The sequence below is a fragment of the Eptatretus burgeri genome, chromosome 18 (genome assembly GCF_056783735.1).
Source record: "Eptatretus burgeri isolate ZD-2024b chromosome 18, Ebu_testis_v1, whole genome shotgun sequence".
Taxonomy (NCBI): domain Eukaryota; kingdom Metazoa; phylum Chordata; class Myxini; order Myxiniformes; family Myxinidae; genus Eptatretus; species Eptatretus burgeri.
The window spans coordinates 27596001-27611000 of record NC_140978.1 but is presented as its reverse complement, the minus strand read 5'-3'; the positions used below and the strand labels follow the sequence as shown (position 1 = coordinate 27611000).

The 15000-nt window shown below is 46.7% G+C and overlaps 1 protein-coding gene across 6 annotated transcripts in view; it reads right to left on the bottom strand.

The window, feature by feature from the left end:
* Positions 1–2732: 2732 nt before the first annotated feature.
* The window catches only part of LOC147008793 (monocarboxylate transporter 2-like), a 29760-nt gene continuing 17492 nt past the window's right edge, over positions 2733–15000 (bottom strand). For all 6 annotated transcript variants that reach the window (XM_085864448.1, XM_085864452.1, XM_085864453.1 and 3 more), the window contains 4 exons: positions 11635–11778; positions 10902–11458; positions 8488–8731; positions 2733–5202 (listed from right to left, as the gene is read on the bottom strand). In XM_085864448.1, the coding sequence (XP_085720574.1) occupies positions 4973–5202; positions 8488–8731; positions 10902–11458; positions 11635–11778 (1175 nt within the window). In that variant the 3' untranslated portion in view covers positions 2733–4972. The remainder of the gene's footprint in view (positions 5203–8487; positions 8732–10901; positions 11459–11634; positions 11779–15000) is intronic.

The window sequence follows — 15000 nt, the reverse complement described above, 5'->3', positions numbered from 1 at the left end:
CCATCAGTGAAACAGAGTGTGTGGTTGCAAAAATTTATTCGCTCACAGACAGAAAAGCAGACAAACGAGAGATGGACAACACAAAAACTCCTCTCAACGTACCACAAAACGCTGGAAGCCATGCCAAGTGTCGTGACTGCCATGAGACTTGGACTAACATTTGGTGCATCCACTGCCATGTGTGAAAACTCATTCTCAACATTGAGGAATGTCTTCACTGACCACCGACGGTCCATGCGCCATGCACGCAAGGCACAACTGGTACAGCTGGTCTTCGAGAGAGACCTCACACGTAAATGCCTGAATGAATGGAAGGAGAAGGTCCTCAGAAGATTTCACACCGAGACGAATCGTCTCCAGCTCTTCTGACAGTGAGTGCAGCGGTATAAAAACTATACGAGGAGTTCAGATTGTGTGTGTGACTGCTGGTGATGCGTGTGTGGTTGTGGTTGCAGTGTGGTTGTGGTCAGCACCCGCCGTGGTCGGCTGCTTTGTACTTCTGATGTTTAAGTTAAATGTTGTGTTTGGTGCTTTGCATATCCAATATCGAGTGCTTTGTGCATAACCTTACCTCTGTGTAATTGACTGCTTTAAATGTGGACCTTGTGGTATCTTCAGGCTGGTCGTATTTGCTGTTGATAGTTTAACGTGGTGATCCCAAGTCATAGCCCACTGTATCTTATTTCAAAGTGCACTGATTCCGGTGCCAACCTCCCCCGTTTAGTCATTGTATCTCTGGTATATTAATTTTCGAATGCCAATTCTTCACAACACCTTGTATAAGTGCACCTGAATTTGTGCCAATTGTTTAATCATTGAATATTTGCATTGTGAATGTGCCAGTTTGTTGCGGCTCTCCTGCATTCGAATAATTTTAAGCCAAAACATCGGAACATTAAATAAAGCTGAGATCAATTTGGTTAATACACGACGGCAACCTCAGTATAGATGTCATTGCTGCATGAATACAATAGCATACAGGGTTATCAAAAATATAATAATTGTGCCCCCCCCATCCAGTTCATATGCCCCCCTTAATACTGAGCCCTGGCTACGGGCCTGGATGACACTCACACCACTCGCACACTCCAACAAACACTCTGGGACAATCACGCTGGGGGTTTGGGTTAGTTCAAGGGTTCCCGAGGCCTCTGCCCCTCCCAAACTCGGCATGTACCCTTCCGTACCATGCACCCGCTCGACCTCACACGGCCCGACCGGACTCACTTGGTCGCAGTTCACTTCGAGGGAGCATACCGTCTCCCCCTGTTCCTGAGGGTGGTTATCCTGATGTTCGCCTTGAGTCACGGAACATTCCACGAGCTCAACCCCTTGTCCCTTATTATCTCTACTTGTGTATGCTCGTTAACTTTATTTAATTCCTCTCTTCTAATTTCCGTGTCTCTTAATCTTTCCGTCACTTCCATTATGTCCGTCGTCCCCTTGTGTTTTATTACTTTTTCTGTCTCCCCCTTTAATTGTGGCGCTGCTCGTCCCCTCGACCTCACCCATCTCCATAGTGGTCCGGACACTTTTTGCACTCCCCCTTGACTCGGTTGTTCCGCCACGTACTGTCCTGGTCGCATTTGCAAAGTTCCAGACCACGTTTTGCATGTCACCTCTCATTTCGTTTTTCATGCCCTCCATCTCTCCTTTTATTTCCTTCTTTAAGTTTTGCGCAATCGCATCCATGCGTCACGCAACGATGAAGTAGGTAGTAATTTATACTTTTTTTTAAAGAAAATGGATCAAAAGATGTGGGGAAGCATGTGTTTGGCAAAGAATTCCAAATTGGAAAAAGGCACATGGAAAAAAAAGTGACTTGCATAGCTCTTCGTTCTAGACCTAGGTATATGCCAGAGTGTTTAGGTGTGAAGTGGTGGCAAGATAAGTCTCCCAACCAAAGACCCTGGCAGAGGGTACCAAATTGGAAAGAGCAATCAAGCAATTACCATGAAGATATCTGTAAAGCAAACTTAGAGTAGCAACACACCTGAAATGTGAAAGTGCTTGGAAAGAAGATCCAAACTCTACTCCAACCAAATTGACTACACACTTCTGGAGCATAAGTATATTGACTATACTACAATATAATATATTCTGGAGCATATTGACTACAACACACTTCTGAACTACACACTCATAAGGACAAATGACAGGCTGGTGCTCCAGCCCAAATATGGCAACAGTACTCCATAAGGGGGCTGTTAGGGTTGTCTTATACAAATAGAGGATATAATTCGGAGGTATAAATTTCTGGGCTCAATATGGACAATCAACCCGCATCGGAGCACTCTTTGCAATACCTAATATCGCCCCGAATCTCAGCTGGGAGAAGTACATATCAAGAACAAGTCGGCACAGGTTTGATGCTTCCAGAAAGATCAAATGACCCGCTTGCACAGGAGGAAAAGACTTGTCTAGATAGAACTATACAGGGATCGCGATTTAGTCTTCTTGGCATTGAAGGTGACCAGACAATCGTGATCCCACTTCAACACATTCTCTAAATCATTGTTGAGTGAGACACAAACCTCATTACGAGAAGTGTTACTTGAATTAGGGGATTCGCATAAGTGTGTGGAAACAGTCATGCATGGCAAGCTGGGATAAAACGTTATCAGCCAAGTCATTGATATATCCCAAAAAAAGAGGAGGACCAAGAACAGAACCCTGAGGAACACCAGAATTTACCGAGCAAGTTGGGGATGATTGACCAAGCAAGTCGGGGATCAAGGATCATCTTCAACTTTTATTAGATTCACAAACTGCAGATTCACCTTCTACGGGATTGTCAGTTTCCTTATATTTTGAGGTCTTCCCATCATATGACATTCAAACTATTTTCAGTGCCCATGAAAAAATCTCATTATCAACGTGACTCACTGAATATTTAACACGCATCTGTTGTGTGCCCGTTGATGATACGAGCTCACACTGAAGTCAAGGTGTCATCCCATGTCACTCTACAGTCTACAGCTACATTTGAAGTCATACCTTCAAACAGGCATCGTGATCACAGATTGCAGCTTGACAAGTGCTCTTTTGTTGTATCCAAACGCTGTTACACAAGTGTTCACTGAAAGAGCACTTATGGAAGGTTGCAAGTGTATGAAACCACCTTGGTTAAAATTCGAAAATAATGCAATTCTCGATTTGCACACAAGATTAGCCAAACTGCCATTGAAATTAACTACACCAGAGGCTGCCATCATATTTGAAAGGAGGGATGAGGCCAGACATTTCAAATTCATTCTCCAACTCTGGAGAAATTATATGAACAATCTGCTGATTGGTGGAATCCTGGCACACCCATGCTGGTGATGTTTTTTGTCGTCATTGAAGGCAGGTGAGCAGATACAACTTTCATATGATCTTCACTATATTCCTGCAAATGAAGACGGTGAAGTTTGAGACAATCTGGATTGTGGTGGAAAACTACAAGGACAATTTGAAGCACAAAAGATTTTGTGAATCAAAAAAGGCTTTTATTAATGGAATGAGGGGTAAGGTTGTATGTGCGTTCGAGTTCTTGTCTCCAGCCCTGCTAATAATTTGCGATTTGTACGTGAATGTCAAAAAAATAGAATAAAATAAAATACACAACTCGCTTACACCTACATTCAAACCAACCAAGTGGCTTCATTTTGTAACCGAACTGCACAGGGTAAGGGTTGGAGAAGAGCTGGAAACATGAACTGAACTTGTGAGAAACATGCACAATCAAAGTACTTGTGCACCCAGACAAAGCAGCACTTCTGGTTGTGAATCATACCCTGAATGCTGTACATTTGCAATAGCCCACCCCTCTCAACCACACTCACCATGCAAGAATCAGCTGCACCACACTTGCAAATAAAATTCAGCACCACACACCTCGTTAAGACCTCATAAGAATCAAAACACCCAGATGTGTTGCACAAGCCATCTTAAGACCTGCAATAATCAAAGGTAGTCTTCAAGCATCTCTACTGGTCCCTCAAGTGCTTCCAAAAACAATCTGCAGATCCGAATCCACTGGCAACACACAACATGTCAACATTCTGTTGCTAAACAACCTCCAAGATGCATTTTTAATTAACAAGTGTTCTAAAACTAACCGAACAGAGTTTTGTTTCCCCAAGTCGGCTAACATGTGATGTCAAAGGGAAATTTATTTACTCACAGTTTGAATAAAAAATATATATATATATATATTAAAAAAAAATCCTTGAGAAATGAGACGTTACAAAGCGTACATAAAATAAAATGTGCCTTTCCTGCTCTCATTTCGAGTTGGTTTTCAAAGACAGACCGGGCCTCTAAATCGGCAGACCCTTATTGCGGCGGATTCTAAGCTGATCAAAGGCCAGAGGCATGGCAGGCCCCTTTACAGAAGTGCAGCTGCATTGCACTCCAAGGATATAAATTTTAAATCATGACTGCTCAAGCCCACTGTGTTGTGATCATCAAAAAGTGCAGATTGCAGTGAATAATTAAAGCTATTGCCTGAGATCCCAAACAAGCCACCCATCCAAACTATGAGCAAATAACAAAAAACAATATGTAATAACCTGCACTCTGCACAATCATGAGTGCTCACCGCCACTCAGGATTGCACAACAGTGCAATTTACTCAATCATGATGAAACAGCGATTAATAACTACCATTCGAGTTAAGTGTTTGTAAATAAGTGGCCAGTTTTGAATAGTACCTTACCAACACTGCCACAAATCCAAAGTGACAACAGGACTGGCCCATGTCATTGCATTACTGCGAGGATTAATGCGGAAGGGAAGGTCTCACCTTGGCATTAACCCATGCGGAAGGTGCATATTTGATAAAATAGGACCAATTAGGAATGGTTAATCAAGAAACCGCGTGCAAGCTACATATAGGCTGTAATCTAGCCACGGTTCAACTGCAAGGCCCGAATTGAACACCTCAGTGGCTAAAAGGAAGTCCAGGAGGTAATGGAAGCCAACCAAGATGCTATGCTGTGCTGGCTCCCTTGTCTTCAGCCAAGGTGACGTCTTCCTCCTCTATTTTTTGAGCTCCCTCGTGAAGCTGCATCCCTGGGGGACATGCATCCCGAGATTTTTTTGCTTTGCACCAGTTATTAAGGAAGTGACCGATGAGGAGGATACCTCCCGCGACCATCAAGAGGAGGCCACATATGACGTACATGTAGCGGTATTGTCCGGTCAGGTCCACCAACCATCCTGTCAAAGCACAGTGAAACACAGGTGTCAAAACCTCCCTCACTTTTCTTACACTGTATCAGAGATGTATACCATTTAACTTGGCTTTCATATGGAATCACAAGTTTGCATTCTCAGCGGCACAATCGATCAAGTCGTCAACATGATCACTACAATGGCCTTTCTCGTTCATTGTCACAACTTGGACTTTATCATGCAGTGTCATGCAAGCGAAGCAATTCTGGCGGTAACGCAAAACCCAAGCAATTCAGAGAATGCAAGAAAGCGAAAACTCCGCCACCCTTTAAAATACAGGAATCACCCAAAGGGAAACTTGAGTTTTGCCCAAGCTTCTCCAGGAGCTTCAACTCAATTCTGTTTGAAATGTTTTCCAGAATGAGACAATTTCATACAGACACAAAACAGAGATGCTTCACAAATGCGATATATTTATTTTGGGAACTACCTAGTTCCTGAAAAGTGAACAAAAAAAAAATTGTTTGTGATGGCCTCCATTGCAATACCTGCAATTGTGACTAAGGACTGCACTGCGACTGCAAGGACTATTGCTACAAAGACTGCGGCTGCCTGTGCTGTGACGGCAAGGACTGAGGCCACAAAGCCTGCACTGTGACTGCAAGAACTATGGCTACAAGGACTGCAGCTGCAACTGCAAAGACTACAGCTGTCTGCGCTACAGCTGCAAGGACTATAGCACCACGACACTCAATAATTCTGTGACTGCAACTGCAAAGATGCGACTGCCTGCGCTGCGGCTGCAAGGACTGCGACTGCCTGCATTGTGGCTGCCTGCGCTGCGGCTGCAAGGACTGTGACTACCTGCGCTGCGGCTGCAAGGACTGTGACTACCTGCGCTGCGGCTGCAAGGACTGCGACTGCCTGTGCTGTGGCTGCAAGGACTGCGACTGCCTGTGCTGCGGCTGCAAGAACTGTGGCTGCCTGCGCTGCGGCTGCAAGGACTGCCTGTGCTGCGGCTGCAAGGACTGCGACTGCCTGTGCTGCGGCTGCAAGGACTGCGACTGCCTGTGCTGCGGCTGCAAGGACTGCGACTGCCAGGACTGTGACTGCCTGCACTGTGGCTGCAAGGACTGTGGCTTCAAGGACTGCGACTGCCTACGCTGCGGCTGCAAGAACTGTGGCTTCAAGGACTGTGACTGCCTGCGCTGCAGCTGCAAGAACTGTGGCTTCAAGGACTGTGACTTCCTGCGCTGTGGCTGCAAGGACTGTGACTGCCTGCGCTGCGGCTGCAAGGACTGTGGCTTCAAGAACTGTGACTACCTGCGCTGTGGCTGCAAGGGCTGCGACTGCCTGCGCTGCGGCTGCAAGGGCTGCGACTGCCTGCGCTGCGGCTGCAAGGGCTGCGACTGCCTGCGCTGCGGCTGCAAGGGCTGCGACTGCCTGCGCTGCGGCTGCAAGGGCTGCGACTGCCTGCGCTGCGGCTGCAAGGACTGCGCTGCGGCTGCATGGACTGCGACTGCCTGTGCTGCGGCTGCAAGGACTGCGACTGCCTGCGCTGCGGCTGCAGCTGCGACTGGAGGGCTGCGACTGCCTGCGCTGCGGCTGCTGCAGCTGCGACTGCGAGCGGCGCTGCGACTGCTGCAAGTGCGCTGCGGCTGACTGCCTGCGACTGCGACTGCGCTGCGGCTGCGGGCTGCGACTGCCTGCGCTGCGGCTGCAAGGGCTGCGACTGCCTGCGCTGCGGCTGCAGGGCTGCGACTGCCTGCGCTGCGGGCTGCGACTGCCTGCGCTGCGGCTGCAAGGGCTGCGACTGCCTGCGCTGCGGCTGCAGGGCTGCGACTGCCTGCGCTGCGGCTGCAAGGGCTGCGACTGCCTGCGCTGCGGCTGCAGGGCTGCGACTGCCTGCGCTGCGGCTGCAAGGGCTGTGACTACCTGCGCTGTGGCTGCAAGGGCTGCGACTGCCTGCGCTGCGGCTGCAAGGGCTGCGACTGCCTGCGCTGCGGCTGCAAGGGCTGCGACTGCCTGCGCTGCGGCTGCAAGGGCTGCGACTGCCTGCGCTGCGGCTGCAAGGGCTGCGACTGCCTGCGCTGCGGCTGCAAGGGCTGCGACTGCCTGCGCTGCGGCTGCAAGGGCTGCGACTGCCTGCGCTGCGGCTGCAAGGGCTGCGACTGCCTGCGCTGCGGCTGCAAGGGCTGCGACTGCCTGCGCTGCGGCTGCAAGGGCTGCGACTGCCTGCGCTGCGGCTGCAAGGGCTGCGACTGCCTGCGCTGCGGCTGCAAGGGCTGCGACTGCCTGCGCTGCGGCTGCAAGGGCTGCGATTGCCTGCGCTGCGGCAGTAAGGACTGCGACTGCCTGCGCTGCGGCCTCAAGGGCTGCGACTGCAAGGGCTGCGGCTGCAAGGGCTGCGACTGCCTGCGCTGCGGCTGCAAGGGCTGCGATTGCCTGCGCTGCGGCAGTAAGGACTGCGACTGCCTGCGCTGCGGCCTCAAGGACTGTGGCTTCAAGGACTGTGACTGCCTGTGCTGTGGCTGCAAGGACTGTGACTGCCTGTGCTGTGGCTTCAAGGACTGTGACTGCCTGTGCTGTGGCTGCAAGGACTGCGATTGCCTGCACTGCGGCCTCAAGGACTGTGACTGCCTGCACTGCGTCTGTAAGGACTGTGAGTGCCTGCAAAATGAATAAACTATTCAATAATTTATTTGCTTTTGCAAAACAATCCTTAAAGGGATTTGTAAATTATCTGGAGTTTGTTTCCTCCAAACTCAGGAATTACATCTGCAAAAGTTTCTGGGAATTGGGGGCATTTCCTGCCTTTGTTCAATCCAAACTTCGGGGGGAAAAAACATCAGATTAATAACCTGGACAAACTGCAGAAAAAAAAGACAAAGAAAAGGGAGCCCCAGCACAACAAGGCTCCTCAAAAAGCCACTCAACTTTCCTTTGTGGTGGAAGGAGATAATTTGCACAGTAGTTTGATTTCCAAGTGAAACGTGTTTTGTCGAGCAGAGAAAGAAGTCGCTGTTCATTAGTTTAATGTTCACATTCACAAATTAACCAAAACTCAAGAAGAATCGACTTTAATTTAGCGCAACTATTGAACGGTTGAACCTGGCATCGTACGTTGTTTCTCCTTGGATTTGTTTTGCACATTTCCTGGAATAATTGAGAGCCATGTTGTTTCAAGTTGTGAAAAGTTGGTGAAGCATGTTCGTTAATGGGTTTAAAAGCACATTCCAAACTGTACCATCTCTGGTGTGAAGTGGTGAGAGTGACACCTGCACATTCCAATTACCATGACATGACGGTAACCCACAAACACGTGCGTACCTCCAAATGGTGGGCCGAGCAGGACGGGACAGCACTCGGCCATAGTGACTAACCCCACCGCACTGGCAAAACGCTGTGGCCCGACCAGGTCCATCAGAACCTCAAACAGCAGAGCCCCCATTGCGCCGAATACTGCGCCATACACCAACGAGTACATCACCAGACCCAAGTAGCTCTGTGCCAACGGGCACATTACGTCACAGACTCCATTCAAGAAAACAGCAATGCCAAAAATATACTGAATCTGGCAGGACCACAAAAAAGGCACAAAATAATCAAATAAATCTCGGTAAGTACATCCAAAAATTTAAACTACTGTGCAAGGCATTTCAAAAGTCTGGAATCAAAGGGATATTTCTTACCTCTGCCACCAAAGGTGGATGGAGGTTATGTTTTCAAGCGTCTGTCTGTCTGTGCACTGTTTGGGTGTGTGCCAAGGCCAAATAAATTCGATTTTGCTCATGAACCAGATCAGGATCTGATAATTATTTTAAGTGATTCTTCACCATTGGGAGATGGAGGCAAAAACAATACGTTGCATGATGTTTCAAAAAGTTGAGGATGGATGATGACAAAACTTTGTCAAGGATTTGGGTAGGTAAACTGATTTGAGTAAACCGTTTAGCTTTGCGGAGGTATGCGCTCTGCCAAGTGCCGTTCTCGTTTTACAATTTTATTAATACAATTGCGAGCTACCGACATGCCTGTACATATCAATTATTGCATGTTGGTTTCTTAACAATGATTTTAGCACATTTGTTTCTGATTTGATTCTTCAGATATTCAATAGACCGTGGTCTCGTGGTATAAACCACCGATTTCAGGTTTTTCATAGAAAACAATAAGCTGGATCTCACCATCTGTGGGTGGCTCACTGCCTTGGCATATATCTGTAATATGAAAGCAAAATCTTGAATGTTTTTTGAGATATCGCAAACACCAGTCTAGTTACTGAGATGGTTGCTATGGCAAACAGACTTCAGCCACTCACCACCGTGATCTATTCAGGTTGAGATGATGTCAATCGGAATAGATATCTGCAATATGAAAGCTCAATGTTCAACGGTTTTTGAAATATCACGCACACTAAAGTACATGGATGGATGATCGGTCGGTGGGACGGAGTGCAAGGCTCATTTTAGTGTCCCCCGTTTCCGACCTTGTCAGAGGGGCATGAGACAAAGTCAAGTGGCATTAAATCTGGTGTGGGGTCGATTCTATTGGTCCAAAACATCCGATCCACCTCATTGGCGTCATCTCCCCCAAAAAAGAAGAAAAAATTTAAATGACTCCTGACTTTTGAAACACCCTGTATTATTTAAATAACATTGTGTAAAACTAGAGGGGGAGCACTCGATAGAATGCAAAACCTCCGCCGCCAATACTGCTAGGTCACTCAAGTGAACCTGATATCCTATTCATTCAATTTGACGTCAACAGTGCTCAGAGTTATAGTTTGCAACTTTCCCTTTTACATACTCAATTAATTCGTCATAACTTGATTCCTTAAGACAGAAATTGATTTTACGTGGGTATATCCACCTGAAGTTCCAAAATCAGCTGCAATTATAATTTTGGCATGTTTTTTTGTTGGAAATCACTTATAACATGTAGAAATGCAAAAAAAAAAAAAAATCGAAATTTTGTTGAAAAAAAAATTGCAAAATTTTTTTTTTCTCTAACAATTTTTTTTTTTGGCAGGGGGGGGTGGGGGTTGGAAATCACTTAAAACATGCAGAAATGCAGAAAAAAAATTCAAATATTTTTTCAAAATGGCCGCCACGGCGGCCATATTGGATTTTGGACCAAGTCCAAAATCTAATGGCATGATCCTTGGACTATACCTAACCCCCCCACCAAGTTTCGTCGAAATCCGTCGAGGAGTTTTTCCGTAATACTGTTCACAAACAAACAAACAGAAAGGGGTGAAAACAGTAACCTCCATCCATCTTCGATGGCGGAGGTTACCAAGTTGTTTTTAGCAGTCTTCTAATTTACAATTTGTTTCAAATTTCCTGAAGCATTTCCATCATTGTAAAAACGGAGGCATGGAAAACCTTGACGAGTCATTGACCAATTTTGAGGCATTCAAATGGCAATCTGCCAATTAGCAGAAAACTAGCACTTTACACTACACTCAATAATGGGAGGGGAGATTGGTGAGGGTAAGGGCACTGTCATCACTACAAATATAAACAGCAATTTTACCTTGTCAAACAAAAATAAGGGAAATCTGACTATTCCCAAATATTTTACTTCCTTTAAATGTTGCTAGGGTGTTTCTTCTCTTGATGTGAGTTTGCCTTATGTGTGGTTTCATGTGGGTGGGGGCACTTAATGGGGGAGGCAGATGGTTGTTCATGTATTATTCAGACAACGTTTTATTGGTGAAGGTTAGGAATTATCAGTCGTACCTTGGGTCGTATACAGGGCAGGTTGACGACCATGCCACTGCCTGGGCGAAAGAACATGTCGACAAAGGCGAACATAGACAGCAGGTACGTGGAGCTGTAATCGTCGTACCCCTCAGATATTGCATAGGGTGTGAGGAACACAATTGGTCCATAGAGTGCAAAAAACATGACCATACACCCAATGAGGTAGATGACGAAGCCCTTGTGTCGAAAGAGGGTCAGGTCGAAGAGTTGGCTGAACTTGCTCCAGCACCGTTGGCATTGTGTAGATGTCTGACTGTCGACTATTCCCTTTTTGGAGAGAGCAAGTGCTGGAGGAAGCCCAATAGGGCGCATGAGTGCCCCTGCCACGGTGCAGTGCAGGCAAATGGCACCCAAGATCAGGAAACTCCCCTGATAGCCAAAGTTATTCAGCAAGAATTGATTGAATGGGGCCAGCGTGCTGAGGCCCACTGGACTGCCAGCCATGGCTAAGCCAATGGCCATGGGTCGACGCTTTAAAAAGTACTTTCCGACGATTGTCAATGCTGGTTGTAGGTTTAGGGCCAGTCCTAAGCCTGGAACAACAAGGGATCTTCAATTACACTCTTGAATAGGAACTTTGACAATGAACTACCACCACTAGCATTTCTGAAGCTGTAAATCACAAATACGCGAGTGTTCGGGCATGCATCGCCCACAGGAGTAAATTGCAGAGAAATGGCATGCATGTTCTCACTCATCCCTCACTCACCCCCGATGACCCCAATACAAATGTACAGCTGGATGACAGAGGTTGAGAAGGAGGCGAAAAACATTCCAGTCGCAGTAAGCACACCACCCAGCATAACGACCGGACGACTGCCAAAACGGTTTACCAAGACGCTGCTCATGGGACCTATAGGCATATCCAGATAAACACCCAATGTTATGTTCCATATTCGAAGAGATATAATTTGTAAAATAGATTATATCAAGTCTCATGCAAAAAGCAAAATGGCAACATAATGATAACATAACAAGTGGTAATGGGAAGTGCAAATGAGCATGGTTAACAAGAATGAGTGCATGGGAATGGGAGAGTCGATGTCTTTAAAGACTAGATAGTGACGACCAGTAACATCTGTGCAACTCTGGATTTGTATTTCGGGCAGACGTGCCAACGACTTTCGATGTGATGGCACACAGTTCACGTTGTTCAGATTTTGCAAATGAAGACCGGATTCTGCATGGCATCTAAAACTCTCAACATTATTGGAATCTACTGTGAGGAAGCCGAAACACAAGGTCTGTGGCTTTAACAATACAGGCAGGTTTGGTGGTCTCTCTGCTTTCCACCATCTCTCCTCCAACATTGCTCCCTCTGCTCTCTCATTCCTCAGCAACCCCAGGATGCACATGTTCTTCCAGTAGCCCCTAACCCCCTCCTGGTTAAACTTCCAAAATCCAAGCTAAATGCCGACCTCAACTCTTTCATTCCTCAATTCTCCCATCATGGAACCTCTTTCCAGAGGCAGTTCCTTTCCATTCTTCCTCACCATCCTAGCCCATGATCTTTATTACCCCCATTAACCCTTCCTCAACCAACCCTCTTAGTTGCTGATTTCAGCATTTCCTCCCCTTTCTTCTTTTTCTCTCTCTTTTTCCTGTTTGTTTATTTCCTTGTCAGCTGTGTCCAAGTGTTGCTCCACGACCACACTGTCAGTTCAACCTTGCCCTTCCATGAGCATGAGCCTTGGAGAGATGGATGTATAATCTATATATAATGGAGCAAGTGTATTTTTTTTTTTTGTATACCTTGTCGAGGCTCGTGTGAGATCGAACACACAACGCACAGCAAGGGGGGCATTAAACAAGAGGGGCGGGAGTGGGAAGGACAAAACAGTGGGGAACAGAGACATTAGGAGATCTGTGGAAGGGAGAAGGATGGGATGGGGAACATGGGGAATAGAAGATGGACATTACAGGAGTTTCAGGAAGGAAAGCACGGAATTTGAAGAAGGTGGGCTTGGGTGGATTATCGGGGGAAGAAAAGATCGAGGATTTGGATGGGGGATGATAAGAGGTGGTGGTGAACAGCTGTTTTGAAGGCCTGGAGGGAAGAATAGGATTGAATAGAGTGAGGGAGTTTATTCCAAAGGTGGGGAAAAAGAGGAATGAAAGAGTGAAGGTGAGCATTGATTCGTGATTTTGGTAGTTTTTCCAGAAGGGGGTTGTTGGCGGACCTTTCGCGCCCTGCGGAAATGTGGTGGGGACAAATCGCAGAGAGAGCAGGGGAGGCGAGGCTGTAGAGGAGACGGTAGAAGACAGAAAGACCACCGACCAACCTGCGGTGATTGAGTGACAGGCCCAAAGACTCAGCCACATTGCGGGAGATGCCAATGATCCGAAAAGCCTTGGTTTCCACAACGTGAAGCCGAGAAAGGTGAGAGACAGGAGCACCAGCCCAGAGGGGAGAGTAGTACTCCATCAGGCTGTGGACAAAAGCTTTGTAAGTGGTCAGGAGCTCAGGTGGGCCGAGGAAGGACTTTGCACGATGGAGGATTCCCAGGCGGCGACTGGCTTTGGAGGAGAGGTTTGAAATGTGGCTTTCCCAGGAAAGGTCAGGGCAGATAGTGAGACCCAGAAGCTTGAAAGAAAGGACTTCTTCCAGAGGATTGTTGTGAAAGTGGTTGGGGGGGGGGGTTCTAAACGGTCCTTTTGGAGAGACATAGTGAGAGTGTGAGATTTGTCCGGATTGAAAGACATGTTCCACGTGTTGGACCAGTTTGTGATTTTATCCAGATCTGCAGTGAGCGAAGAAGCTGCTGCTTGCCGGTCTGAGGGATGACTGATGGTACAGCAGAGGGTGGAGTCATCAGCAAAGAGATATAAAGGATTTTCTAGAGTCGGAGAGGTCGTTAATGAAAACCAGAAAAACAACAGGGCCCAGAACCCCAGCCTGGACAGGAAGAGGGGATGAAAGAACTCCATTGGCTGGTATGTATATATGGTATATGAAATGTATATATGGATGGTACATTGGCGTTATGAACATATGGATGAAAAAAGTATGTATATATGTGCACTACCGGTCATAAGTTTTCGAACACCCCCGTTTTTCCAGTTTTTACTGAAATTTAAGCAGTTGAATGTTTCAATGTACTCTGAAATTAAAGCACAGAACAAATAAACAATTGCAGATATAAAAGAAATCATGGAATAGTTTTGTTGAACAAAATTTAATCTAAATTTTGGACTCAAAGTCGCCACCTTTTGCAGATATAACAGCCGAACATACTCGTGGCATTCTTTCTACAATGGAAATCAAATATTGTTCGGAAAGTTCTTCCCAACACTGTTGCAGAAGTTCCCACAAATGTGTTGCACTTGGAGGTTGCTTTGCTTTCACCCTTCTGTCCAGTTCATCCCAAACCAGCTCGATGGGGTTTAAGTCTGGATACTGTGCTGGCCATTCCATGATTTGAAGCCAACGATCTTGTTCTTTTCTTCTTAGGTGGTTCTGACATCTTCTAAGGTAGCCTGGAGGTATGTTTTGGGTCGTTACCTTGCTGTAGGATGAACCCCTGGACCAACTAGGTGTAGACCAAAGGGTATAGCATGGCCCTGCAAAATGCTGTCGTAGCCCTTTTGGTTCAGGGTGCCAGTCACTCTGTGCAAGTCGCCGACTGGATCTAGCAAAAGAGCCCCAGATCATCACGCTTCCTCCTCCATGTTTGACAGTTGGTGTCACACACTGAGGAACCATCCTTTCACGTACTCAACGGCGTACAAAAACCCTGCGTAATGAACTGAAGATTATAAATTTTGATTCATCGGTCCATAAGACCTTCCAGTTTTCAGTAGTCCACTGGTGGTGCTTCATGGCAGAGGCAAGCCTCTTTTTTTTATTTTGCCATCTTAATGACTTTCTTACTGCCACTCGACCTGTCGAACCTACATCTCGAAGTCTTCTCATCACAATTGAAACAGACTTCCTTACTTCGACCAGTGTTAAGCTGTGCTTGAAACTGCTGTCCTGTGAGCCACCTATCACGCAAGCTGTTGACTCTCAGAAACTTGGCTTCTGATTGTGTTGTGGCTTTGGGTCTGCCAGACCTCTTCCTTTCAGTGTTTCCTC